This window comes from Panicum virgatum, chromosome 2N (assembly GCF_016808335.1).
Source record: "Panicum virgatum strain AP13 chromosome 2N, P.virgatum_v5, whole genome shotgun sequence".
NCBI lineage: Eukaryota > Viridiplantae > Streptophyta > Magnoliopsida > Poales > Poaceae > Panicum > Panicum virgatum.
In genome coordinates this window covers 8,789,404-8,809,535 of record NC_053146.1, presented here as the reverse complement: position 1 = coordinate 8,809,535, position 20,132 = coordinate 8,789,404, and the positions used below count along the sequence as shown (strand labels likewise).

The 20,132-nt window shown below is 44.7% G+C and overlaps 3 protein-coding genes across 3 annotated transcripts; 1 reads left to right on the top strand and 2 right to left on the bottom strand.

Moving 5' to 3' along the window:
• Window positions 1–243: 243 nt before the first annotated feature.
• Window positions 244–2,457, bottom strand: LOC120659674 (40S ribosomal protein S2-3-like). Its single transcript, XM_039937885.1, has 2 exons — window positions 1,683–2,457; window positions 244–597 (listed from the first exon to the last, which is right to left on the bottom strand). The coding sequence occupies exons 1-2, from the start codon at window positions 2,358–2,360 to the stop codon at window positions 436–438; spliced, it is 840 nt and encodes a 279-aa protein (XP_039793819.1). The 5' UTR covers window positions 2,361–2,457; the 3' UTR covers window positions 244–435.
• A 1,007-nt stretch (window positions 2,458–3,464) lies between these two features.
• LOC120659675 (general transcription factor 3C polypeptide 6-like) lies at window positions 3,465–6,186 on the bottom strand. The gene is made up of 5 exons (XM_039937886.1): window positions 5,916–6,186; window positions 5,323–5,519; window positions 5,117–5,167; window positions 4,319–4,370; window positions 3,465–3,923 (listed from the first exon to the last, which is right to left on the bottom strand). Exons 2-5 carry the CDS (start codon window positions 5,452–5,454, stop codon window positions 3,742–3,744), a joined length of 417 nt encoding a protein of 138 aa, XP_039793820.1. The 5' UTR covers window positions 5,455–5,519; window positions 5,916–6,186; the 3' UTR covers window positions 3,465–3,741.
• Window positions 6,187–15,596: 9,410 nt separating this feature from the next.
• On the top strand, window positions 15,597–19,181 carry LOC120659673 (leucine-rich repeat receptor-like tyrosine-protein kinase PXC3). The gene is made up of 2 exons (XM_039937884.1): window positions 15,597–18,176; window positions 18,275–19,181. The coding sequence occupies exons 1-2, from the start codon at window positions 15,812–15,814 to the stop codon at window positions 18,598–18,600; spliced, it is 2,691 nt and encodes an 896-aa protein (XP_039793818.1). The 5' UTR covers window positions 15,597–15,811; the 3' UTR covers window positions 18,601–19,181.
• The last annotated feature ends 951 nt before the right edge of the window (window positions 19,182–20,132 follow it).

The following is a 20,132-nucleotide window of genomic DNA, read 5'->3' as shown; positions in this document are numbered from 1 at the left end:
GTGTCTTGAGCACTACCGTCCCAGCAAAAAATTCGGCAGATCTTAGGACCAAATGCTAGAATTTGGGCCACATTCAGAAACCTGTCCACAAGTCCAGGACTGGTAAAATTATAGCTTTCTGATTTTTCGAGGAACTGGTAGCATTTGAGCTTTCTAATTTGCTCATAGTATTTATTTATAATCTTTTCACTAAGCATTCCATGCACATCCACAGAGGCAGAAAATGTTACGGCAAAAGCAGTCTGAACTCTGAAATGCATGTGGGGCTTCAAACGGTAAAACAAGAACAGACTATCTGGATATTTAAGTGCATACCTTAAGGTTTACAATTCAAAACTGAGATATCCGAGACAGTAATACATAATAACCCACACAAAAGTAGATAGGAAACCAGTTTCTACTACAAGGAAACTTTGCTCTGAACTTCCAACAGGTTTAAGCTTCTACAGTCTCCACTGGAGCCTCGATCACAAGTCCCTTTGTTGGCTTGGCCAAGAGATCGGTGAATTCCTGGAATGGGGTCATCGCAAACTTAGTCTCATCCCAGAACTCAGGAGTAAGGAAGCCATAGGTCTTCATGAGACAATCAAAGGTGGCCTGCAAGCAAAAAAGACATACTCAGACCAATATGAATTGACACAGCATTTTTTGCACAACCAAGTTGATTGGACAGATGATGCACAGTTTACAGTGGTAGAGGTAACATTATATGGTGAAAACTATTGACCCTAGGGTGCAGTAACAATTTTGCGTCCAGAATTAAGCGACAGTTGGACCAAGCAAAGCTAAAAATTACCATTCAGCCTCAAACCAATATTCCACTGACTGAAAATTGACATGAATTCCAACCCCAAATAGCTATAAATGATTTCACAAATTGTCATGTAACTGATGGTTTTACCCACAAACTACTAGGTACCAGGGAATGGAACAATCAGTTTTTTTTAAAAAAATCCAAGCAATAAACAAATATTAGCAATACACAGTACAAAATGAAATATTGACTATTCATTTCTATACCATTTTGTGAAAAATAGGCGGTCAATTCATTTCTATATCATTTTGTAAAAAATGGCAGTCAACGACATATTCCAAAACAATTTGTTTCGCTACTGATGGCCATAGCTAAAATGATTTGACTTACTAGATAAACTAAACAACTTTATGAGACAAAGAAATCTAGAGAAGACTAACTGCATAGAACACAATCCGCATTGTCCAAACAACATTTTAAATAACACATTCCCAATCCAACAAAATCACAACAAACATGACAAAAATAATAGAGACCAACATCATGACCCAGCGTGAATGAGTAAATCAAGAGACATGGAATTAACATAGACTAATAACGCAACAATGCAATCCAGACAGATAGCTGAAAACTAAATTGTTGTGGTTCCACTTAGCTATTTACAACGACACTAGAACAGAAGTAACACAAGGTCTACCAAGTACAGGAATGGAACTGAAAACAAAATTAAGACAACAATTATCATATAAAAGCTGCAACTGAGAGCTACATAGCCAACACTAACTTGACAGTCAGAAACATCAATCTTAATTTTGTACAATTATACAAATAAAACAACCAAGTATAAACATAGCAACAAGCTAACATTTAATGACCAATTAGCAATCAGCAAGTAATAACAACGAGAATTAGACAAAGATCTGCATACCTTGACAAAGTTACCGAGCGTCTTGGTGGAGCCGCGGGAGGAGGTGAACACATCCTCAATGCCAGCGAACTGGAGCACCTTCTTGGGCACGCGGGCGGCGACGATCCCGGACCCCCTGGGCGCCGGCACCATGCGCACGGTGACGGAGCCGCACTTGCCGGTGACCTTGCACGGCACGGTGTGCGGCTGGCCGATCTTGTTCCCCCAGTAGCCCCTCCTGACGGGCACGACGGACAGCTTGGCGAGGATGATGGCGCCGCGGATGGCGGTGGCCACCTCCTTGGCGCACTTGACCCCGAGCCCGACGTGGCCGTTGCCATCGCCGACGACGACGAAGGCCTTGAAGCGCGTGCGCTGGCCGGCGCGCGTCTGCTTCTGCACCGGCGTGATCTTCATGACCTCGTCCTTGAGCCCGGGGAGGAGGGCCTCCACGATCTGGTGCTCCTTGACGGGGAGCGAGTGGAGGTAGATCTCCTCCATCTGCTTGATCCTGCCCTCCTTGACGAGTCGCCCGAGCTTGGTCACGGGCACCCACTTCTCCTCCTCCTGCTGGCGCCCGCCGCGCCGGCCGCCCCTGCGCCCGCCGCGGTCGCCGCGCCCGCCGCGCCCGAACCCGCGGCCGAAGCCGCCGCGCTCGCCGCCGCGCTGTCCGCCTCTCTCGCCTCCGTGGTCCGCCATGGTTGGGTGGGATGGGGGGTGAGCTCTCGCCGGGGAAATCGAGCCGGGTGCGATGTGCTTGGCAGCGGCGGCGGCGGCGAGGGTTTGGGAGGAAAGAGGCGAGGAGGGTGGCGGCGGTTTATATACAGCGTGGGATTAGGGTTTGGAGACTGGGGAGTTGAGCTGGGCCCTGGGAGTGGATTAGGCTGCGCAGTTTGGTGGGCCGAAACGTATGGGCTCGGGCCCAAAGGGCCTGAGGAGTCGAAGTTAGTTGGGCCCTGGATTGTGGGCTGTTGGGTTTATGTGAGACGTGTGAAGCCCACGTGGTAGTTTTGTATTGAGGTAGTGTTTTTTTGTATTTGTTCCCAAAATTTATTTTTGGAAGTATATTTTGAGCACTTTTTGAAGATGCTCTAATGATGTCAAGTTTAGGGAGGCTGAACTCTCTTTGATGCTCGATCCTTGATAGAATATGATGTGCTAGCTGAATCTTCAACACCTGAACGTGAATATTCTAGGATAAAATGGGGGAACCTATTATCTAAAAGAAGGTCAGTCCATAAAAGAAAAGGATAGCATCACAACTTGAGAAGAAGCCCATTTGCTGTGTAGTCTTAGCAGCAAAGAGCATCTCAAGAGTACCCTATTTCTCTTCCCCATCTTTATTTTTTAGAAAGAAAAAAAATCAAATAACCACTCTCCAATAGTTCCTCATCCTAATTCCCCATCTCCTAACAATTGGCAAATTGGGTTCCCTTGTGCGTAAAAATATGCACGCCTCCGTCGCTCCCCATCGCCCCTCCCCGTGACTTTTTTTTGTCGCGTCGTCTTCTTCCCCGCGTCATCCCTCCTTTGCGCCATGGATCCAATCCATTCTTTTGATTTTTTTTTCCCATGTTAGGATTTAGGGTTTAGTTTCTATGGCCGTCACCGCCATTGGCATGTCCGCCATGGACCGCGCCCGCTACCACTTCTTCCTACACCGATTCCTGCCGTCACGGTGCATCACCAGCGCAAGTAAGAGGTAAAACGAAACCCTCTCGTCGTCCTCTTTCTTTTCCCCCAAATTTCAAGACCTCCCGTGCCCTAAATCACCGGCAATCTGACCTGCAAGGAGCTCCTATCTGCCAGCCATGCCCGTCAGCTATGGAAGTTTCTCGTGAAATTATTCTTGTGGGGCCACAACTTCTCATTTTTTGGAGTAAAAATAGAAAACTATTGGAGATAGACTCTTTTTTGCCTCCCTATACCTATTTGGGGAGTTGGCAAACAAGAAGTTTTGGGAAAAAAATATTAGAAACTCTTGAAGATGCTCATGTTTTTGTTGCAGATTTCCTTACTGGACACTGAAGGCGTTGAAGAACATGGCAGCTACATGTTTCTGTTGCAGATTTCCTTGTCCTTATCTTGATGTGCTCTGTGCTGCGGGTGCTTCTGCGTTGATTGGCCGAAACTTGAGGATCTTTTGAACGCTGGCGAGATGGTTCACCTCCTTCGACAGAGCTTCCTTGCTGTTGCTGACTGGTTTTTCTGTGGTTATATTGGAAGGTGCAGTCTCATCACTATGAGGTTTTGGTTCAGCTTCTGACAATAGAAGAGGGGGAAAAAACAGTGAATGGATGTACTGTGATGAACTTCATTGGATCAAACAATAGAGTTTCTCAGATTCTGCGCTGAGGAGGTTCCCAAAGAACTGCAGGAGTTGAGATTATTTATTGCACGACTGACAAAGTTTGATCATAAAAATGAAAATTATATTCACTGGTCCAATCATACCCATATAATGGGGTGCATTAAGGGCAAACAAAACCATCTTATATGAAATTAATATGAAGTAAGCATCTGAAATCTTCAGGAAACAAGAGAAGCATACTCACACAGTATCAGATCCATTTCTGAGAAATTTAACTAGCAATGAACACAAATATTTGCCAAATATTAGAAGAGGGAGGGTAGAGGGTAGTTTCAGTGGTACTTACCACTTTCAGAGTATAAATAGCATGTGCCAACAGTTTCTTCGTATTCTCCAATCTGTCATTAAACAAGGTCATTAGTACTAGCACACTCGGTAAGCAGGTTAGAGCATGAAGCTTAAAGGTAGGTACGAACTGCAAATCTGCAGGCACTTTTTTGGGGATAAAGAAGTTAGCACAAGGAAAAAATACCAAAGCAGCCTAATGGGATACGTCGCTACCATTAGTGGAGAATTCAGCGATCTATGCATGTTTGGTACTAAAGGAAGCACAAACAACTTATGGGTTTCAGAAACATCATGTTTCCATCTTGTCTGATTGAATTTTTTCTAAGGTGTAGAACTATTATGATTTTTTTACTCTTGATGAATAAGCACTCCGCCTATGCTGACTGGAAGACTCTCTCTCTCTTGAGTCGTCTCAGCATAGCCGGTCCCAAGCCCGGGTAAAGGAGGAGGGTTGCATTAGGTTTTGGCAAACCAGCATAAAAAATAGCCACTCTCTAATGGATTTGATGAATAAGCACTCCATAGTCAGACTCCAACAATTGAACACGAACAAGTAATTGATTTTGATCTGATAGACTAGCAATAAAAGCATCAAAGAAGATTTCTGAAGGTTGAAGACAATAAATTAGGTTGTATGTTTGTACAAATAACTTACTAACACTGCATGCACACAAAGGATCTACAACACCTCCTACAATCCATATTGCACAATATGGTTGAGTACAGGCAGTAAAACAAAAAAGGCCTCACTAGTCAAAAGTAGCAGTTACTTCTACAAGAGCAGAACATGACATACCATCTTGAGACCATCACCTACTGTCAGGGTGGGAGTGAGTGTATCCAGACCCTGAAAAACATGATTACACAGAACTCAGTAATCTAAAGTAAAGGTGATAAACAAAAAAAAATCCATAGGTATGAGCCAAGTGCCAAGATATCAATGACCAACAACTACACAAGTTATTTGCATGAAGTTTTAGATTCAGTGAAGAATCAACTTACAGAGAGTGCAAACGGAGTGCCTGGCAATATGTCTGAATAAAGACAATGATCCAACTCTAGCAAGACGTACTCTTCTTCTTCCGCCTCCTCTTCCTCTTCAATCTTCTTATCTTTATCATGTGTTCCTGACATCTCCAATTGGACCACCAACACAGCTGTTGAGTTGTATTGATCAGGTCGGACTCTAGACGAGCAACCTAAGTTACACAGAATAGAATAAGTAAGAAGAGCGAGCAGTGTAGCCCCATTCTAGTGTTGTAATATCAGTATCAGCTACTCTGTATTATTTTTCAAGATTCTCAGATCAGTGTGCAGAAATATCTTCTGGTTTCTGGTGGCCAAACAGAAATAATAGAGTGCAGCTAGTGCTAATTTGTGGAAGATGAAGACTATTTGTAATTTGCAACCAAAGTGAAGCAAACCAATGCTAAATTGCAACCAAATCCAAATGCATGCGCCTAGCAAGGACCCCAGCTGCTCATCAGACAGTAGTAAACCAAATTTGAAATTCGCATACTGTACCAGGATTCAGGAATCATAATAATCATTGGAGCAGAATAGATTAGAGCAGAGCAGAATAGCAATCTGGAAACCTGCTAACACCCCGACGGCTGCCAGGCGGAGGCGGGGAGCGGCTGGCGGCGACCGAGTGAGGCGAGTAGATGGATTCGTCGAGCAGGGGCACAGGGCAAGGATAGGTAGCGGACGGTGGGCGTGGGCCCCTCTCCTGCCTGCGGCGGCTGGCCGGTATCGTGGAGGTGCCCGGGTTTCGGGAGTGGTGGGGAGATTGGCTCCGCAGGCTTGGGCAGCGGGCGTGGAACCGCCGCGGACGGTGTGGCTAGGCTCGGCAGGCAAGTATTCCGATGCCGCCGGCGGCGACCCGCCGGTTGCTGCTGGGCTCTCAGTATCTCTGGCAGGCCGAGGCGACGCGAGTAGAGGACTAAGCGGACTGGGCTATGAACTGGCGGGCCACTCGAAAATCCAGCCCAGCTAGCGGTGTCATGAAAAAGAAAATGTCCTCTTTCCTTGTCTACAAGAAGAAAAATCTAAAAAGCAAACACTAGTAGCTAGGGGAAAACTCGTACTACCTCCTCCGTATAGAAAAAAAAGTCGTTTCGAATATCGACACGATCTTCAAAAATAGCTTTGACTACTAACTTTTTATTATAAAAAATTATAAAATATAGTCAACATATATTTTTACGAAACTATATTTCAAGATGAATTTATTTATATCGATTTTATATTTTCAAACTCAACTCAAAATAATTTATTTATAGTTAAAATTTAAAATATTTAACTTAAGACACTCAAAACGACAAATTAAAAAAGCTGAACGTCGTCGTCTACAGGATAGGAGGTGAGCCGCCCGGACCACTTTCCTGTTGCTACAGTAGAAAACATATACTGCTTGCTAGCTGAAATAGTTCCGTCAGTTCTGAAAGAAGGGCTGCATTTGCATAGCACCGAGAAACAGTGTCTCGTCCATGTCGCTCGACTAGAAGAAGCTGGTGCTATGATTTCCTCTGTAGGAGTACCAGTGTGATTCTGACATAGTAGGAAGAGCTGAGCCATCGGTGACACATGCATTAGGGGAAATTAAAAAAGAGAAACAGGTTAGAATGTTGTACATTCGATATGCTTAACCATGACAAGTTAGAATTAGGTTTTATAGGTGACTGAAAGAGGAAAAAAAAAAGAGGATGCTTGGGCTTCTTTCAGGTCTATGCAGCTGTTTAATTATGCAACAGTTTTGCAGTGAAGGAGGTCTATCAAAAGCCCATCTCTCCTATATATACCTCTCTAAAAACAAAGTGAAAAATGGAATGCCATCTCTATACAATTACAAAGAGATCACAGTATCTTTTTGTGGGTAATTATATTGGACCAAATTAAAGATCACATTTGTTGTCAATATGAACAATGTGACAGGTACGAGTGAGAGCGATGAAAGCGTCCAACTGAATTGCCCCCTTCGCCCAGCTTTCGCTTTCCTTGGGAATTCCCGGCGTGGGCTAACTGTCTGCTACAAAAGGTTGCGGAGCGACCTGACGAAACCTAGCTGAACTGGTTGCTGTCCTACGCTGGGCTTCTGGTTATGGAATGCAACGCGCAACGAACCCTGCAGGGTCATCAATAGTGTGCTATTATTAGCTCGGATGAGCTCTATGGTGAAGCGAGATCTCGTTTCTGTAAGGAAATTTCTTGGTCCAACTCAATTAAATTTCTTCTGTTTTATTTGTTCTCTGCTACTTCTTTTCGTCTGACCTTTACTTCGGCAAGAAGAATGAATAACATGAGCTTATAAGAGAAATTTGGAGTACAAGGGCCAAATAAAAAACATGAAAAAGAAATGGCTGCACCCAAGGAAGAGGTTGAAGCTAGCTAGCACCCAAAGTGCTGAGTCAGCAGTCAGGAGTTCAGGACAACACAAGAAAACACTTGTATAAATTTGTGTTTGCGCACAAAGACAGAGTAGTTCATAACAATATTCTTTCTGAATTTGGTCATACAAATACGAATATTCCCTGCTCTTCAGAGGACAAAAGCAGGTTCCCAGTTTCAAGGGACCACAAACTTCGGAATCTAGCATCGATCGAGATGCAAATTTAAACGGAACAGCACACGCAATTAAGGAATTGCATTAGTATTCCCAGTACGATGACAACCCAGCATCAATTTCCCAAGGTTCAACACCAGATCATGGGGGCACAGTACGAAAAGCATATAGAACCAACTGTTGCTCTGCATGGCATGAAGATACAGTATCATATTCATGCCAGTTTTTTTTTTAAAAAAAAGTAGGCTTCTTTTTTTATCTGATAGTACGTACATGCTGATTTTGCGTGTGAAAAACAAAAGGGGAAATTGTTTCGCAGAATCAACATAGGTGTTATATATATTTTTATTTTTTGAAATAAATTATTTATATTTTTATGGACAAATTATATGGTAGAGACGGCACCTGGACTCCTATTCAGAGAGACTACTCCCTGATGATCCATGTATCACTGCCTCACTGGTGCCATGTGAACTGAATAGTGAATAGTAGAGTCCTCTGATCCTCTCCTCATGCACACTGACAAGCACCAAATTATCTGTGTGCACCCCCCATGCAATGGCAACTTGTCAAGTGCAATGAACTCAAACATATGCTTTTTATGGCAAAAGTGGCTACATGGCGTTGTCAAATGTTGCTGACATTTGCTCGGCGGCACCACAAAACAGAGCTGCGGTTAGAAGACTTTCAAAATCTGTAATGTGTAAGTTCAAATTATGTTAGAAAATAAAAAGAAAATAAAAAAATTCTTGCGACAAAGGCATCTATTTGTGTCCCTTTTCTTCTACCTCTTAATTTGTAAATTGCCTTTTTCTTAAGTTGTTAGCTACCAGTATATTTCAGTTTTAGCTTTAGTTTTATACGTGACTAGAGAAATTTACAAAGCACAGTAGGAGTTCTTAGAAATTTCCATGTTAATTTAGTACCAAATAAAAAGTATATTGAAATTATTGTACCTAAAATATTGATTACACTTGATCACTTTTTGCCTTCTTATATTATTCTTCCCAACTTCATCTTGAAGGAAGAACGAGATGCGTCGATACGTCCAAAATGTTGGTCATTTCCCACAACACGTGGAACAGATTAAATAAATAATAGGATAATATTTGAATGTATGCTCTACAGACAGGACATCCCATGAGGCCATAAATGCCCAAATTGCCCATCCTGTTCATATTCCAGTAACAATGTCAATCTAACTCTGAAATCCAGAGAAAGCTACTAAGAGGCTACAAACAGAGCATTTTGAATACAAATATATTCTTTTGAAAACATGTTGCTTTAATATTCTGAAAATGAGAAAAGCTCTTAACAATATCCAAAATTGGATCAAGAAAATATGCAAATGTTTACAAGTGGCAACTCAAGTGAAATTAGCATAAAAAGGTCACTTTTACCATGTTTCAAGTAAAAGGGCGTGCAAGGAGAGAAGTGCTACATAATTTTTTTAAAAAAATTAATACTTTTTAATTTAATATTTTAATAATAACCTGTGTGAATCTAAATTTTCAAGAACGAGCCCTTTTAGTCACGCCAAAACTCGTGGCGCGACTCACTGAAGAGTCGCGCCACATGCTTTGGCGCAACCAACCTGCCAGACAGCTGAGTCACGCCATATACTTTGACGGGACTCTTCACCGAGTCATGCCGTGCGGCGTGGCGCGACTCTTAAAGGAGTCGCGTCTGACACGACTCTTCAGGGAGTCGCACCATGCATCATAGCGGGACTCAACTTAATATTTTTTTCTCCTTCCTTTCTTCCCCCGCCCTTCCCACCCGACTTAATCTCCATGGCACCGCCTCAAGATGCAAACGAGTCCATCTGCGAACGTTGTAGGGCTACCTGCATCACTTGTATGCACTAATTAATAGCTCTGCAAGAGCCCGCCAACTTAGATTAGGTGTTCTGCAAATCTCTTCAACTTGCAATCTCACCTTCTTGACTCTCCCATTTCAGATGAGATGAATATCCGTTCTACAAACTTCTTATAGTTTTACCTACTTAATCAATGTGAACACTAGCTATGTCTCCAAAAGCCTTGTTTAAGCGAAACTCAACAAATCCAAACTTGAATTGAGGATCAAGTATAACTAGTATGAGATTTTCTAATATTTTTCAAACTTCTTCTTTATTTATGTCACCATAAATACAATAATTTGGTTTTGACTTGATATTTCCTTGTCCCATACTTTTTCACACTCCACATTTCATGAAAATAAAGATTAGAGGTGGGGTATTTTAAAACGGAAACAACATTGGTCACTTTTTCTAAACCTTTAACAAATTGCAAACTACTTTAGCTTTTTGTCATTCTTTAAATGATGGGAAGTATATGTAGTTGTGGTCCTGCCTTTTTAATTCATAAAAAGCTTATCTAAATGCAAAACTGAAAGGACCTTGGATGTCGCATAGAGGAGGGATGAATAGGTGTTTCAACAAATTCTACAATTTAAAATACTTAAACACACTGTGAGCACACAGACCGGTCAAACACTTAGAAACCTGAGCAAGCAGGCTAACCGGTTAGACCGGTCACAAGCAGAACCTGCACAAATCAGAGTTTTCTCCCCTTCTCGAGCTCTAGCACTAATACAACTTGATGTAGTGTTTCACAAAGAAGACACAAGGATTTGTTTCCCGAAATTCAGATTCACCACCGTGAATCCTACGTCTCCGTTGAGAAACTCATTGGGTGTGAGTCTCTTTCAACTCGATCTCTTTAGTTGGGTCTGTTTCAACCACTTCCCCAATTCCACTATTTTGATCTTTTCCACCAAGAGAGCAAGATCATGTCCGCACAGACCTGCCGCTACTCACCACAATGTTGGAAACTAGCCGGCGATGCCTAGCCATCAAGGAGGCAATCCTCCAAGAGTAACAAATGCAAACTTTGAATGCTTTGACAAATCTCGAGTGTTCAAGCTATGGGTGCTCACTTGCTGCTCAAAATGCAGCTCTCACAATGCTCAACAATCTCACACTTGCTCAATCTCTCAACCCAATTCAAAGATATGCAATCTAAATGGTTTAACTCACAAAGAGTGTTGGGGAGAGCTAGTTGGTCAAGAAATTGCTTCAGGAAGCTCAAGAGAAGGCAAAGAACCAGCAGCCCACGCAAGACAGAGTTAAGGAGTATAGATACCCCGCTTCCAAAAAAACTAGCCGTTGTAACTGTCAGTGCAGACCGGTCCCCCAGACCAATCAGACCGGTCTGTTCAAACAATTAGTAGTTAGACCCCAGACCGGTCAGACCGGTCTGGGCCAAAGAAGTCCAAACCCAAGTTAATGTGCTCTACTTGGTCCACCAATTCTACACTTGATCATCCAAGTAGTACAAAGTTAGTTCTCAGGGGTTTTCTCTCAGGATTCTCACTTGGGGTGATCTATGAGCACATATGACCATGTTAATCGCATCCCTTTTAATAGTTTGGCGTACGTATACTCAAGATTAAATATCAAACACAATTCAACCACTTGAGTCTTGAATTACTTCAGTTTGGCCATACTTTGATTTTCTTCAACTTTGAGATTCCAACATTGCACAACATTCTTTTGAGTAAATCCATACTTGAGCAAGTGACTTAGAGCTCCAAATCATTTGCAAAACTGTCCTTGAATGCTCAAGTCACTCCAATAGAAATATTTGATGCATTGCATTGCTTCTCCCACTTAAGATTTGGATATGATACTTCGAACACCCCACGGATACTAGCACTTCACCTTAGCACTTGTACACATGGTAAGCCGTCGCTTCACCAAAGTTTGCTTAGTCCCTCGCACTAGTCATGTCGGTTGGTTTCTTCATCACTTGCTCTTGCCATGTTGAGCTAAACTTTGCACGTCAACAATGAATTCCATATTTCATTTACATATTTTTATTTCTTTGTCTTACTTTGTAATCATGAACCTTTAACATTTTAGACAAAGCATGCTTCACTTTGACAAGCCATATTTAGAAACCATCAAATAACGCATGAGCACTTGTTTCTATCTTTTCTTCATAATGTGCTTGTCTTGCTTTGTAACCATAATTTGATAACAATATTCCAAGCATTGCAAGCTTCTCAATATAAGACCAATATGTAGCACATAAGTGTATGTCTTCTCTTTTTATTTTCACTCCATGAAGCCTTGCAACAATACTTTCAACAATTTTATAACTCAAATATTATTCAAATATGTCAAGCCATGAATAGAAACCATATATTATCATTGCATGAAAACTTGTTTCTCATCTCTTATCACAACATGCTTGACTTTCAATGATAAGCTTTCTTTTATTTGATTCCTTGATACATGAGCCAATACACACAATGATATACAAATAAATTCCAGCTCATGATATCTCAAATAAATTATTAGTCCCTTAATCTTGTTGTCATTCAATTTACCAAAACCCTTTAGGGGCCTAGATGCACTTTCAAAAGCTGACTCCAACATATCACACGTTGTGTTCCAATGTGTCGGCACATTTAGTATAGGACGGCTCCCACAATCTATACCCATCACTACTATTACCTCCTCAAATTTCTCATTTGTAGATGTGGAACCCTTAATGTACTCCACGCTCTCTCTTATATCATTGATTACTCCATCAATCACTTTCAAACAATTTTTTACAATAAGATTAAGGACATGAGCTGCACAATGGACATGAAATATATCTCCATTGCAATGCAACATAGATTTCGCTAAGAGATTACTTTCGCAATATAATAAAGCCAATAGTTTAAATTGATATCCAGTTTCAATTGGAATTAGTGTTTAACTTCAGCTCTTCAACAAGAGTTGCCAGAGAAAATACAAGCGCGATCACCATAATAACCTCAACCAACTTAAATCCTAGAAAATCCACGAAATGAAGGAAAACCAATTAGTTAGAATGGAGGAGTTACTTACAAGGATTCTCTTTGTTTCCCCTTTGAATCGGGTGAAGGATAGAGTTGGGTGGGAGGGGCGGGGGCGGGGAGAAACGGAGGAGAAAAAAGAGGTGAACGCTTATTAAGATGAGTCGCGCCACGCTGGACAGCACGAGTCCTTTAAGAGTCGCGCCACGCCAAGAGTCACGCCAAAGCATGTGGCGCGACTCAGCGCTGCCAGGTCAGCTGACCTGCCAGTGTGGCAGATTGGTCGCGCCAAAGCATATGGCGTGACTCTGAGTTTTGGCGTGATCAAAAGGGCTAGTTCTTGAAAATTTAGATCCAAATAGATTATTATTAAAATTTTAAATTAAAAGGGTTAAAATTAAAAAAATCAGTGCTACACCTGCACACATTCTCTCTCCTTCATGAGGTAGATGATATTCTTTTAATACGATGTTTGCGCTATGGCAAATAGGAATAGTTTAAGAGCTAGTTTCCCTAGACCAATCAATAAAAGTGTCCTGCAAAAAAATTTGCTATAAATAGGGGTGTCCTATGGCAAAGTTTTTTTTACATTTATTTCATTTATGATTGTACCTCGAAGTTTGACTACACCTGACATGCAAAAGTTTGATATAAACAATGGTGATGTACAATGAGTGTTCTAATAGACTAAACTTCAACTTCCAAACTCAAAATACGTTAGATAAACAGAAGGACATTGCATTTTACGTCTACTCCTTTTTGTTTATTGTCAAGAGGTTTCCTTTTCATAGTATATTCTAATATACTGCGATTAAAATTTGTGTACATACTTATAGTTATCTATAATCATAGTAGGGTTTAGTTACGAAGTTCCCATGTTAATCATCAAAACAAAGCACACATGATTGTACCTCAAACTTGCAGACTGCACTTTATCTATGCCCTCATGATAGCCTGCCTAACTATGTTCCACAAAAAGAAAAAGCGCAAACAAAATTCCTCCTCCTTTCCTGAGATCAATCAAAAGAGGTAATCATATGCTTAGCCACCCATCCCCTAGTCTCAGCGAAAGATCATTGCAAGCAATGATGGTCAGTGTGGATGCATTCCCATTTCACAAGATAACTTCTCACCTCACAGACAGAACAGAACAGATTCAGCTGCACACAAGATGGTCCAGAAAAGGGAGCCGTGCCGAAAGGAGGGCACGGAATGGAAATCCGGAATCATGGCCTCCGAGGACGTAGATGCCAATCAGCCAATGAGAGAAACAGCAGAAAGAAGAGTAGGCAAGTTTGATATCATCAGCATCATGCCAGGGATTGGAGTAACAAGGCCTTTGGTCGCTACAAAAGGGCGTGCAAGGTGGGCCCTTTGTGTCAGTAGCTTAAGACAAGCCGTACGTGTAGATTGGAGTAGTTTTTTTTTTTTTTTATCGAGCACCTGCAGCTGCTTGGATCGAAACGGAGCACAAAGATTCACCCGGCTCGGCGACCGAGAAATTCACCATGTCGTCCAGCAGCCAATTGCTAGATGCACCGAGGTAATGCGAGAAGGAAGAGTTCGTTTTTTTTCTTAAAAGACTCGTGTCTCCTTCTACTTTTGAATCAAACTAATTTATAAAAACAAATGTTCAGCTATACTCAGCAGATAAAATTGAGATGACACGGGGAAAGTATGTTTAGGATCTCATACGATTTTGAGTGAAATGGGCATAATAGTTTGCATTTGTCTTGATTTTTAATAAAATTTCAATGATCCAAGCATATGTGCTCATGCTTATGTACATTTGTGCGGCTTGAGTGTGTGCAAATCACAAATTGAAAAAAAAAGTTGAGTAGCAATTCTTCTCGTTTGCTCAAATGTTTGAATATGCTCCATTGGGAGCATTAGAGACTGCAACGAGGGTCTTCCACTCTTACCAAATAAATAATATATGAAGACAAATAGCAAATAACGCATTAGAGTTACTACACTTAACATTTTTAATTAATCTATACGGTCAGAGCAACAACACATTAGCAGCGTGCACCAAAGGTTTTGGGGGCATTTGCCCCCCCTCCCTCTCGCCTCAGCCTCAGCTGACCGCCATATAAAATTTAATATGCCTTTATTGTTGCCTAAAATTACCCTTCGAACTTGCTTAGAAAAACAAAAGTAGTTCGTATGTAATTGGAACTTCTGTGGGTTTGTGAACCTCCACATAATATTTAGCTCATTAATAAAGTGAAAATTAATACTTTGGGTGACTATCTAGACTCTTATACAAAAATCTGCCTGTAGCTACATCGGTATAGAAACTAAAACAGAATAATATCAACCATTAGTATTTTCATGTGCACTTAAAAGATTTATGTTCTAACTAATTTATGCCAATCGATCACGCTGTTCGGCTGCACTACATATATATAGGCTGCACTGCAGCTGCTGCAGCAACCGATCAGCAACTGACTGCATGCAGTCAGCAGGCAGCGGCCAGATTGGTAGCCGCTGGAATGAGAGAGGGAGTGAAAAGGACGAAGGATGATATCTTTGGCAGTCGAACGGCTGCAGTAGCAAAGAGCAGCCCAGCCAAGGTAAGCTCAAGAGCAGTCGAATGGAGTGGATATGTTTATAGATGATAAAAATAAGAAAAACATTCCTATGTTCTAGCTTGATGAACCATAGCGTAGTAAAATTTATTCTACCACATTATCAGTAGACCACATTTATCCTACAATAGCGGTGTTCACCTAGTCTCAATCGCTGGGTACCCATAGCCGCTTTTATCTCACACACTGACTGTAGAATTCAACCCCAAATGCACTGAGCACAAGACCACCTTCGTCTACCCCGTCCAACCACCTTTCCTCTCTCTCTCTCTCCGTCTCCTGACGGAGTGCGAGTGGGAGCAGCGAGCGGCAGCAGCAGCCACGGCCCCTGTCGCCGTGCTCCCTCCCTCCCTTCTCCCTCGCCTCCCTAAACCACACAAGAAAAGCAGGCGCACCCAAACGCGAGGCCTGGCCGGGCCTGGGCACCACCACCACCTCCTCGCGACGTCGCCCCCGCGGGCCAAGAACCCCGCCCCCCGGGCTCCAAATGCCTCCCTCTCTCCCCCCGTCCCGCCGCGGGTTCCTCCTCCTGGCCCTCCTCCTCCCGGCGTGCCTCGCGGCGCCGGGCGGCGCGGGCGGGGATGCCGCGGCAATGCAGGCGCTGCGGCGGGAGCTCGCGCCGCCGGGCTGGGGCCCCGGCGCGGACCACTGCGCGTGGCGCGGCGTCACCTGCGCCGCGGGCAGCGGCGGCGCGGTCACCGCCATCGACCTGCCGCGCCGGGGCCTCCGGGGGGACTTCGCCGCCGCCGCCGCGCTCCCCGCGCTCGCGCGCCTCGACCTCTCCGCCAACTCGCTCCGCGGCGCCGTCCCCGCGGCGCTCGGCGCGCTCCCCCGCTTCGAGTTCCTCGACCTCTCCATGAACGCGCTCGCGGGCCCCGTCCCCGCCGCCCTCGCCGGCGCCTCCGCGCTCCGCTTCCTCAACCTCTCCGACAACGCGCTCTCCGGCGCCATCCCCGACGAGCTCCGGGGGCTCCGGGGCCTCCAGGAGCTGCAGCTTTCCGGGAACAACCTCACCGGCGCGCTCCCCGGCTGGCTCGCCGGGCTTCCCGCCCTCCGCGTCCTCTCCGCCTACGAGAACTCGCTCTCCGGCCCCATCCCGCCGGGCCTCGGCCTCTCGTCGGAGCTCCAGGTGCTCAACCTCCACTCCAACGCCCTCGAGGGGGCCATCCCCGGCAGCCTCTTCCAGCTCGGCACCCTCCAGGTCCTCGTCCTCACCCTCAACCGCCTCAACGGCACCATCCCGGACGCCATCGGCCGCTGCCGCGGCCTCTCCAACGTGCGCATCGGCGACAACCGCCTCTCCGGCGCCATCCCGCCGTCGATTGGGGACGCCGCCAGCCTCACCTACTTCGAGGCCAACACCAACGACCTCTCCGGCGGGATCCCCGCGCAGCTCGCGCGCTGCGCCAACCTGACGCTGCTCAATCTGGCGTACAACCGCCTCGCCGGCGAGGTGCCGGATGTTCTCGGGGAGCTCTGGAACCTGCAGGAGCTCATCGTGTCGGGCAACGGCCTGGGCGGCGAGTTCCCCAAATCGATCCTGCGGTGCCGGAACCTGAGCAAGCTGGACTTGAGCTACAACTCTTTCCATGGAGACTTGCCGGAGAACATCTGCAATGGATCACGGATGCAGTTCCTCTTCCTCGATCACAACGAGTTCTCCGGTGCCATTCCACGGGGAATTGGAGGCTGCACCCGTCTGCTCGCTCTGCAGCTCGGCAGCAACAACCTGGGTGGCCAGATACCAGCTGAGATAGGCAAGGTGAAGAGTCTGCAGATTGCGCTGAACCTTAGCTTCAATCACTTTGTCGGCACGCTGCCACGGGAGCTCGGGCGGCTTGATAAGCTTGTCACTCTGGACTTGTCGAGCAATGAGATATCAGGCCAGATCCCAGGTGATATGAGAGGGATGCTGAGCTTGATTGAGGTCAATTTGTCAAACAACCGTCTCAGTGGCGCCATACCGGCGTTCGGGCCGTTCCAGAAGAGCGCAGCCTCCAGCTTCTCCGGCAATGCCAAGCTGTGTGGCGACCCGCTGGATGTGGACTGTGGATCAATTTATGGTTCCAATTATGGAATGGACCACAGGAAGATATCTTACAGAGTGGCTTTGGCAGTTGTTGGCTCCTGTGTGCTCATCTTCTCGTTGGTGTCATTGGTGGTGGCATTGTTCATGTGGCGTGAGAGGCAGGAAAAAGAGGTAGAGGCAAAGAAGGCTGAGGCAGAGGAGGTGGTAGTGGCAGCACCGCAGGTCGTGGCCTCAACCGTGTTCATTGAGAGCTTGCAGCAGGCCATCGATTTCCAGAGCTGCGTAAAGGCGACATACAAAGATGCAAATGAATTGAGTAATGGAACGTTCAGCACAACCTACAAAGCTGTCATGCCGTCTGGCATGGTTGTGTGTGTCAAGAAGCTCAAGTCCGTTGACCGTGCGGTGATCCACCACCAGACGAAGATGATCCGAGAGCTTGAGCGTCTTGCGCACATTAACCACAAGAACCTGGTGCGTCCCATTGGCTATGTCATCTACGATGACTGTGCGCTGCTGCTGCACCACCATATGCCAAATGGCACCCTGCTTCAGTTGCTCCACAATGACTGCAATACTGATAGTGAGAAGCAGAAACCTGACTGGCCAAGACTGCTGTCGATTGCCATTGATGTTGCTGAAGGGCTGGCGTTCCTCCATCAGGTTGCCACCATTCACCTTGACATCTCTTCAGGGAACGTCCACCTTGACTCGCATTACAATGCGCTTCTTGGAGAAGTTGAGATCTCCAAGCTGCTGGACCCTTCAAAGGGCACTGCCAGTATCAGCGCGGTTGCAGGCTCATTTGGTTACATACCTCCAGGTCTGAACTCCTTTCAACATTTGGTAAGGACAGCACAATTTCTTCTATATGTCCACAATCATGAACATTTGTTTGCTGTTGCAATTGGGTTCTTGCAGAGTATGCCTACACAATGCAGGTGACGGTTCCAGGCAATGTGTACAGCTATGGCGTGGTGCTGCTTGAGATCCTGACATCCAAGCTGCCTGTGGAGGAGGAGTTTGGGGAGGGTGTGGACCTCGTCAAGTGGGTGCACACCGCGCCCGCGAGGGGTGAGACGCCAGAGCAGATCATGGATCCCCGGCTAAGCACCGTGTCGTTCGCCTGGCGCAGGCAGATGCTCGCTGTGCTCAAGGTGGCGATGTTGTGCACTGAGCGCACCCCAGCGAAGCGGCCCAGGATGAAGAAGGTGGTGGAGATGCTGCAGGAGGCCAAGAACAGCTGAGCAATCTCTTTACTGCTGAATGTCGGTCAGATTGCTGCTTGGGAGATGAACCGAGGTACCTAAAAGATCAAATTTCTGGGCATCGGCGCGTCAAGTATGAAACCCAGTAGCGTTTTATTCGCTGTATATATTCGGTAATTAGTACCCCGATTATGTGCTATTTACCTCTGAATGTTGAATCTTGAAGCGTCAAAGTACAGTGTTGAAGACTTGCAGCGCTGCTGCCTGCAACATCAAGTGGAGAATGTCTCGTACATAATCTGGAACGGCCTTGGACTAGGCAACTCGTTGATCTATCTTGAGGAGTTTCCTCTAAAAAAAAAGCAAAAGAAACTCCTATCTTGAGGTTGTCATCTTGAAGAGGTGGTTGCGCTTGTGGGGCTATTGTCATTGCTCGCAGTTGGGGTGGTCTGCGTCTGCTGAGTTGCCTTTTGTTAATCCATCTCTGTTTGGAAGAATAATATCGCCTGCATAAAAAAAAGTGTTCTTTTTTATTTTATTTTAAGGCTGATGCATTGTACAACCTTAGGCTTGAATGTGGTGAGCCTAACCTTAGGCAATGCAGCAGCTACAATTTTCCTTAGGCCTTGTTTAGATTCAAAATTCAAAATTTCAAAAGATTTGGAAATCGCCTGCATGTTGTATTAATTGTAGTCGAAAAAAATTACATTACACAAATGGACTGTAAATCGCCAGACGATTCTAATGAATCTAATTAGGTTGTGATTAGATAATAAATTGTTACAGTAAAGTTACAGCAAATATGTGCAAACGGCGGATTAATTAGGCTCATTAGATTTCGTCTCGTAGTTTACATACAAGTTCTATAATTAGTTTTTTGATTTCTATGTTTAATACTTCAAAATAAAAAAGATTTTCTTTCAAAATTCCAAAAATGAGGATCTAAACAAGGCCAGCATCTACTTGCTTCCAAGTATGTAACTTGCCTAAAATTTTGTCATAGACTAGATTTACTTATTTAAATTTCTCAAAAATATAAACAAGCACTGCTGTAGAGTGTACCACGACGGGTCATATTCAGGAAAGCGACCCCAGCTTCTGGCCGTCCAAATCGCCCTGTTCAGCGATGAGCACCCTGACAAAGTGCCCAGCTCCAGAATCTGATGCTCCCTCACGCTGCTCTGCCATTGGGCGAGCAGCAAAGCGATGGCGACCTTCGACGGCAGGTCGGCAGCCATGATCGCACCACAATGCTGAACAAACATTTGCACTGGATCGAAAGAAAGAAAGAAATCGTGCTGGGTGGGTCCATGATGTGATGGTTAAACCTTGCAATTTTTCATCTGTTTTTTTTTCTGTATATATATTTTGCCTTATCAAACAATGGAGCAGGGGATCTGTTATGTCATCATAACCGTTCTTGTTGGCTATATTGGTTGTATGGGTTTGTCAAACCTTGATGTGTTCAAGTGTCAAACAATGTACCTCGCGAGAAAGGTAGGTACTGTGCTCTCGTGATTTTCAACAGATGCAACCACCGTCGGCCTTAAAGTGGATTTGGAAAAGCAAGT

What these genes read in the sequence shown, in the direction of transcription:
- LOC120659674 (XM_039937885.1), bottom strand. Translation starts at nt 2,360, where the DNA reads ATGGCGGACCACGGAGGCGAGAGAGGCGGACAGCGCGGCGGCGAGCGC. An exon ending in CGCTCGGTAACTTTGTCAAG is followed by an intron (nt 598 to 1,682) that starts GTATGCAGATCT and finishes TTTTGCTTGCAG; the next exon opens with GCCACCTTTGATTGTCTCAT.
- LOC120659675 (XM_039937886.1), bottom strand. Translation starts at nt 5,454, where the DNA reads ATGTCAGGAACACATGATAAAGATAAGAAGATTGAAGAGGAAGAGGAG. An exon ending in GCACTCCGTTTGCACTCTCT is followed by an intron (nt 5,168 to 5,322) that starts GTAAGTTGATTC and finishes CATGTTTTTCAG; the next exon opens with GGTCTGGATACACTCACTCC. An exon ending in TAGGTGATGGTCTCAAGATG is followed by an intron (nt 4,371 to 5,116) that starts GTATGTCATGTT and finishes GTTTAATGACAG; the next exon opens with ATTGGAGAATACGAAGAAAC.
- LOC120659673 (XM_039937884.1), top strand. Translation starts at nt 15,812, where the DNA reads ATGCCTCCCTCTCTCCCCCCGTCCCGCCGCGGGTTCCTCCTCCTGGCC. An exon ending in ATTTGGTTACATACCTCCAG is followed by an intron (nt 18,177 to 18,274) that starts GTCTGAACTCCT and finishes GGGTTCTTGCAG; the next exon opens with AGTATGCCTACACAATGCAG.